Consider the following 7,975-nt stretch of genomic DNA (forward strand, 5'->3'; position numbering starts at 1 on the left):
CAGGTTGTTGCATATCCTCGTCCGACAGGAATCGTCGACCCTTCAAGGCCTTTCTTCAAGGGGCCGAAGACGTGATAATCAGTCATGACCATAGGGCAGGTGCTCGAGTGGCCTCACAGATCAACCGGCTTCTGTTTTCTAATCGCGACCAGCCAGAACTTGGCGCACCATTCCACTATGGTGGTTTTCGACAGACGTTCGGTCCCATATACATTATTCACTCTCCTATGATTGTCTACCGCTGTTTGCCCTTCGGTAGTAAAAAAAATAGCATCACTTTGGTCACATTTGGACGAATTTCGTAATAAAGTGTCCATAGTTCATGTTTCCGCATATACCGCACTCACGTCGGAAGGACACGAATTCCTCACTAATCTCTTTCCTACATTTCGGTGCTTCTATATACATGTATCGGAGTTGCGCTGGGTTCCATATACGATTCAGCGACGTCATCAGACAGAAACTTTTTGATCACCCCTTATATTACACTGAGTTGGATGAGGACGCATTTAAATGGAGTCATGTTCTGTCATAAGATTATTCGTTCCTCTTGCTGTAGTTCTTTGCACCTCTCTCACAAGCACTTATCGAGCGGCTAATTTGTCCCAAAATACAACGGGTCTTTAAGCAGGAGTATGGGCCTGTCAAACTTTCCGCAGACACCATAGTCGTTCGTGTATCTCTTTCCTTGAAAACCTTCGTCTACGTCTCTGAAGAACCACATCTCTTCCCTAGGCCCATTCTCTTTTTTGTTTATACATTGGACATACTAGATGTTTTATTGCAAATAACAAGAGACAAGACTAAACAAACACACCGGCCCCATACCTTAGATCACAGATAAAACGAAGTTGAACTCAAACCAGTTAGAAATTCATAATCTTCTCAATTTGGTAAATCATTGTCTTTACACATCGTACTAGACATTAAAGCAACGGTGATTCATTATGGTAGTAAGGTAATCGTCATAAATAGCCACCGTAGAAGAGAAAAAAGGACATTACTCAGATCATATACATCACATTAACATTCACACCGATTCCCACTTCGAAACTCAAATTGGTGTCCATTTTGTCACCACTGCACCACCTAAGCAGGCATGACTGAACAGGGAAGTGCGGTTGTTGCATGAAAAGCTTAAAACCTGAACCGAGAAAACAGACATACATTCTAAAGCCCTGATGTATATTCCTGGAAGAGATGATGCTGGTTTGCGTTTTCTTTTGATTCTCTGTCATTTTATCCAGAAGGATCTATTGCACTAACCGATGACCAATTTATTTACTCATACGGAAACATCAGAGCTCGTTGTCCTTCTGTAATGAAACATTAATATCGACAGGAAGTTTAACCCATATCGTCCACATTTCTGTCAAATTGTAGCCAGCAAGGTCGCACAGACAACACTGCAGCGGTTCAAATATTTGCGAAAGTTTACCTTTATGGTAGTGCTCCTGCAGGGCAAAAAAGAATTGCCAAATTTTACCAACGTTCATCTAGTGATGTAGCTGGCGTGCAGTAAACATAGTCGTTCAGATATTCCAATAAAGAGTGTATAAATTTGGTTTAACTGAGGAATCTGGTAGTCTACTTCAAACCAGTTGATTATGCAGATGGAATCTACTTGTCACTGATCTTTCCTTTAAGTTACAACTTGTTCACTATGCAATTACGCTGCCGATATGACCAGCCTGACTTTCGGTACACTGTCTACAAACGATTCACGAGGAAACGAGCATTAATTGATCGTAATGTTATTATTATTCTGAAGTAAAGGCCATATAGACATAGCTACGTTGCCATCCATTTACAAATCAAAGAATCATAGGTGTTAGAAACTCACAATGTTTACCTAGTTGGTCTTTTGAACTTCCTATTACATTATGATTTTTTGTAGACTGAATATAAAGTTGAAACATTCCGACAAGAAAAGAATAGCCTGCTAACATTTTAAATGTTACTGCTCATGTTAAAGATTCTTATGTAGTATCCCTATTTTTTGAAATGGTTATTTGGAAATGAACGATCCAGAGACCTTAATGGCATGATGGAAATATTCACTTTTCGTATAGTATGTACTTAGCAATTACAACGCGCATCTCTCGTAGGTCTGTCAGTTAACAATTACAATGGACACACAATGTAGGGGCACATTTGAAAGACACTCGTATCTTAATCGGGCTTAGGACTAGAGCCCATGACCACCGTCTTACAAGGCGTCGAACGGCGACGCTAGCCCCTTCGTCCCCCATTTATTTATGTGAGAAATTCACAACGTGCAACTATTTGTTAATCTATCACGTCTCCACCGTTTCAGTCCTGACAACAGTAACCACTGTGTCTTGAAAATTAGGAACAAATCATATGTTTGAGCGACTTTTCTCTTTGAATGGCCCATACAGCCCTGCTTTAATTTTCAGTCGAAACACGTATATCGAACGGAGTGGGAATGCTCCAGAGATTAAATCTGTGGATTCGCATTCACCAATACCAGTGTACTAATTTACGTTTTTCAAATATTACTGAAACTATTTCAGTGGCATGCCATTGTGATGCATTCATCATAGCCACAGTCGCCTTAACAGACTGACTTTTTGTCCCATCGTTTATACCTCCACATCGGAGAGATGTTACATTGTAAATTTATTCTTTTAAACTCTTTCTCTGTTACTTCAAATAACCTTTTAGATTTTTCTGTTCCCATGATGAAGCACATGGTCAGTGATGACAGACTGCACCTTAATTTGCTCTTCCACTGTGCATCTATTGCCATAATTTCCACCATTTCCGTTGGAACGGATTCCTTTTTTTAAATTTTTTTAATTTTTTAGTAGTCGTATTGTTGTTGATTTATACCTAGTTACAGAGGCTGCCTGATCCACATCGATAAAACATGGCTCTATTGTGCAGTGTGCGCTTGCAATAATTTATGTTCTTCACCAGTCACTTCAATTCTAACACCATAACCTTCTCTTTATGAGATTCCACTTCGGCCAAAGTTAAGCAATGTGTTTTCTTAAGAGTGGAGGGTAAGAAAATAATCGAACTGCAACGTGGGTGCCTCGTTTCTGGGAAAGAGCTGGCAGCTGCTGATGACCGAAGTCGCCACTTAATATCGGACTTGGTAAATCGATGGACAAAACCAATCGTCGATTGAACTCCGAATTACAGAGAGTGGAAAAACCTTTACATTGAGAACGACCTTGCATACAGAAATTACCACCCGACACCGGTACCTCTGGTCAGCACACATCACAGGACCTAGAGATTAGAATAGGTCTAATAACTTAAGCCTTAGACACTCTAAACTGGTCGCCTAGATTAACGAATCGCAGTACACTTTAGTATAGACCGGCACAGTGTACTGAAACATCAAGAACAGCATGAGGCATTATGCCTTATAACAGGGCACCTATAAGTTTGGTAATGGAGGTCTTTTGGTGCGGGGCATGTTTACTCGGCTCGAAATGGGACGATAGATGCGTCTGACGTGGCCTCTCACTGGCGAACAATGTAGAAAGCTTCTGCTGCGTCACGTGCTTCAACCTGTTTGCCTGTAGCACTCTGCAGACGCTCTTACATTCAGCGAGACATTAAACCACCAAATAATTACCAAATTATATGACGTTGGTTTGATGAGCACTCATCGGAGATGAGGATTTTGTTTGACACCGCATGTCACCAGAGGTCAGTTCTCTTAGGCCCATCTGAGACGGCACAGGGTTAGAGGTGCATGCCTCGAAACTTGCTCCGAACAGTTTTCGCGATGTGACGGAGCGTCTTGTAACACTCCCTTATTATTTGGTGTATCCGCTCGTTCGCGGATCTGAATAGCAGCCCAAATTAAGTAATTAATTAATGTGACCGTGTACCTAATGGGGCTGGCAATCGGATTGGACTGCTCAGGAGATGTTACATTCCATATTGTCCTTCGCAAATACTGTAATAATGTACTGTCTGGTGGCAAGAAGAACAACAAACACAGCTTCACTAATCAAGACCTATATTCATACCAAAAACACAAAAATAAGGAGACAGCCACTGCCTTCGTCATACACTGGTAATAACGGCTAATCTCAGCACAGGTTTCTTCGTTATTCATAATCGTCACACGCAAAATCCAATCACTGTAATCCAACACTGTAATCCAAACAATGCCGACGCGGTAGACGCGGAATCTCAACAACGGCACACAAATATCACGGAATCACTCTAATAATTATATTGTTTCACTTTCCCGTATAATACTAACACAAAGGGGTTAAACCGCGGCGATGGCCACTCCCTTTGTCGGTAATTCATGAATCAACTACTGCTGGCTTCTGCACAGCTCTGCCCGCCTTGCGGGAACCTGCAACACACACTGACTGAACTGACTCTCGCTCTCGCGACCCAACACACTATCGATAGTTGCCCTGTCGACCTGTGCTGATGCAAACACACAGTGTAAATAATTAATTAAATTACAATTCATCAAATAGTCCCTCGACTCCGGTAGTGGGCTGCCTCCACAATAATTTCTACAAAAGGTTATTACACCACATAAATGTGGTATTGTCCAAATTACAATTTTTATATCAAGCAGCAATAGTCCTCTATAGTCCAATATTGAATGAAACACACAGCATATACTCAAAAATTATTACCTAAACACATGACATTTGAATTACTATACCACAAATTAGTTGTCACAGATTTTATACCCCTTCTCAGGCAATCATCGATATGAAACATGCAATTCTAATTATAATACATCAGAAAACACGATGTAACTAAACATTTCCCCTTTTCAAATGTCCGTTTTATAACAAAATGTCCTAAATATATCTTAGCAGGTTTATTCGGGTCCTTGTAGCCCTCACTCTAGACTGGACCTCACCTGGAGTGTCATTCAGTTTTTTCGGTTCCTCCACCTCTTCCTCTATAATCAGATGAATGATTAAAATGATTCCTTGGGTCATTACTTTCCTCTTCTATATGCACTGTGTCATTCATTCGCCTATCCCATCTTCTCTCATGATCTCTTGGTTCTTTACTCCTTCTCCAATCATTTCTCCATTGACGTTCACCACCATGGTTCCTGTACCTATGACCACCACCTCTTCCTCTATAATTAGACGAATTACCAAAATGATTCCTTGGGTCATTATTTCCCCCTCGGTTTTGATCATTAGGTTGATTGTGTCCCTGTGATCGAACAGATTCCAACTGTTCCAGTATTTTCATCAAGGCCTCCCTATCTTCAATTAGGCTCCCGGATACAGTTTGTTGCATTCTCTGGCTCATTCTTCTTTTTATCGCTGATATCATTACGTCATCACTCAGGGGTTGTTCCAAGGTCTCGTTCAATTCCCACAAATGTTCGGCAAACTCTCTCAACGTTCCTCTCCATGTACTAAGTGACTTGCGATGGAGTAGGTCCTCAATTGCTGCACATTGATGGCTTTTGGACCAGTATTTCTTCAAGAATTCCTCTTCAAACTGGTCATAACTAGTAGTCCCTTCCTTCTTCCTGACTCCCCAAGTGAAGGCCTCACCTTCCATTCTATCTATTGCAAATTGAATCTTGTCTGAGTCCTTAAGATGTGCTGGGAAAACTCCTTTTAGCCATTTCATAAATATCATTGGGTGCAACCCTCCTTTCGGTCTAAATTTCTGCCCTGTATTATTTTGGATGTACCGATTATCACTGCTCATCAAGGTAACGACCTTACCTCCCCCAACGGTTAAGGTGGCATTGCTAATTCGTTTATCGATTTCTTCTGTCTTGCTCTCCAATTGCTGCACTCTCTTGTTATCCTCTTCTCGTTGCATGGCTATAGCATTTCACAGATTGACAGCCAGTTGGTTTTGCCTATCTCCTATCCCCTTAACAGCATCGTTGCATTGCTTCTGCATCTGCGTCACCTCTGCGATTCGATGATTGCAATTTGTTTCCACTTCGTTGATTCTTTCTCCCAATTCGGCTTTCGTTTCTTCAATGTCGTCTTCTATCTTTCTTGTTAACTTTCCTTCCACCTTCTCCACGTCTCCCTGGACTTGGTCTATACTCTTCTGCAGCTTATTCTCTCTCTCGTTGATATCCATTTTCAACTGTTCTTGTAATTCCTGCATTTCCTTCTTCAGATTACATTCCATCTTCATCTGCGATGTTTTGATCTCTTGTGCTATAGTTTCTTGCAAATCTTCCTTTAATGATTTGCGAAATACTTCTTCCCTTTCTCTAGCTCCTTGTGCACTCTTCTCTATCGATGCATTAGTTTCTTGTAAACGCTTCTCTACTGATTCGTTAGTCTTCTTTATCAAGTCTATCAACATCGACCACCTATCAGCATCCTCTGAAACTAGCATAGCTCTCGTCGTTTGTCCCGGTGTCTCGGGATAATTAGTTGAATGTGCTGATGGGCTTCCTAATGACAATCCACAATCACTAATTCCTGAATCATCTCCGTCTTCCTGTCCTATCCCTTTCCTTTCAACTACTGCCTCACAGACCTGCTTATCTTCCGTAGACATGTTTGGTTTATTTTTAATACACAGGCAAGTAATACAAAATAACCTCTAGTAACCCAAAACACTCCTAATTACCATGAAACTAATCAAACAGTACCTGCAGTCTTTTCAGTTAATCCCCAAAATGATACAACATGCATGAGTACCGAACATCACAACTCTCAAAAACCTAATAATTTCCAATAACAATTTTCACATACACAGTTTATGTAAAAATGTTTTAAACAAGATAATCACAACACTCACAAAATCTATAAATGTAAAATCCCCAAAAATAATGAGCATATCTGTATAATTACCATTTAGACAGTGCAGTGTGCATAAATAAGTATGCTATAGTTCAAAGTATGTTTCGCAAATTTTTCGGAAATTACTACAATTGGGCACTTTTCCTAATGTAACTATCAGTTTACCAACGTTTATTTATTGCGAAGACTGCACACCGCAATTTAATGTTATGTCAACCAGTCACCAACTGACGTTACCGCGAGTCGCGATGTTTTGACGTTTGAAGTGGGCGTGGCGCTGTCTTGTGACAGCCAGAGCGAGAGGACCAGCAGCAGCGAGTACTGTTTGTATAAAGCGTTTATTTTGCATTTTGTTTACGACCTTCCACTAAGGAAGGGATTCTATTAGTGTTTATCTGCTCTGCATAGTAACTAACAGTTCTTGATAAAACTTTACGTAGTTTTCGTGTTAGATTTCTTAGTGTTTTCTTGATCGTTTAGAACAGAAAGCGCCCAAAAACCGTCTTTTGTTTGTTCCGCGGCCGTTAGCCACTAGTCACTTGAATCAGCAGTTGTCTTGTGACAGCCAGAGCGAGAGGACCAGCAGCAGCGAGTACTGTTTGTATAAAGCGTTTATTTTGCATTTTGTTTACGACCTTCCACTAAGGAAGGGATTCTATTAGTGTTTATCTGCTCTGCATAGTAACTAACAGTTCTTGATAAAACTTTACGTAGTTTTCGTGTTAGATTTCTTAGTGTTTTCTTGATCGTTTAGAACAGAAAGCGCCCAAAAACCGTCTTTTGTTTGTTCCGCGGCCGTTAGCCACTAGTCACTTGAATCAGCAGTTGTCTTGTGACAGCCAGAGCGAGAGGACCAGCAGCAGCGAGTACTGTTTGTATAAAGCGTTTATTTTGCATTTTGTTTACGACCTTCCACTAAGGAAGGGATTCTATTAGTGTTTATCTGCTCTGCATAGTAACTAACAGTTCTTGATAAAACTTTACGTAGTTTTCGTGTTAGATTTCTTAGTGTTTTCTTGATCGTTTAGAACAGAAAGCGCCCAAAAACCGTCTTTTGTTTGTTCCGCGGCCGTTAGCCACTAGTCACTTGAATCAGCAGTTGTCTTGTGACAGCCAGAGCGAGAGGACCAGCAGCAGCGAGTACTGTTTGTATAAAGCGTTTATTTTGCATTTTGTTTACGACCTTCCACTAAGGAAGGGATTCTATTAGTGTT

General features: G+C 40.8%; 1 protein-coding gene across 1 annotated transcript; it reads right to left on the reverse strand.

The window, feature by feature from the left end:
* Positions 1-5,826: 5,826 nt before the first annotated feature.
* Positions 5,827-6,318, reverse strand: LOC126249314 (uncharacterized). Its single transcript, XM_049950967.1, has one exon. It carries the CDS (start codon positions 6,316-6,318, stop codon positions 5,827-5,829), a length of 492 nt encoding a protein of 163 aa, XP_049806924.1.
* Positions 6,319-7,975: the final 1,657 nt, after the last annotated feature.

Source organism: Schistocerca nitens, chromosome 3, assembly GCF_023898315.1.
Source record: "Schistocerca nitens isolate TAMUIC-IGC-003100 chromosome 3, iqSchNite1.1, whole genome shotgun sequence".
NCBI classification, from domain to species: domain Eukaryota; kingdom Metazoa; phylum Arthropoda; class Insecta; order Orthoptera; family Acrididae; genus Schistocerca; species Schistocerca nitens.

Coding starts and splice junctions, on each gene's coding strand:
- LOC126249314 (XM_049950967.1), bottom strand. CDS start 6,318: ATGTTGATAGACTTGATAAAGAAGACTAACGAATCAGTAGAGAAGCGT.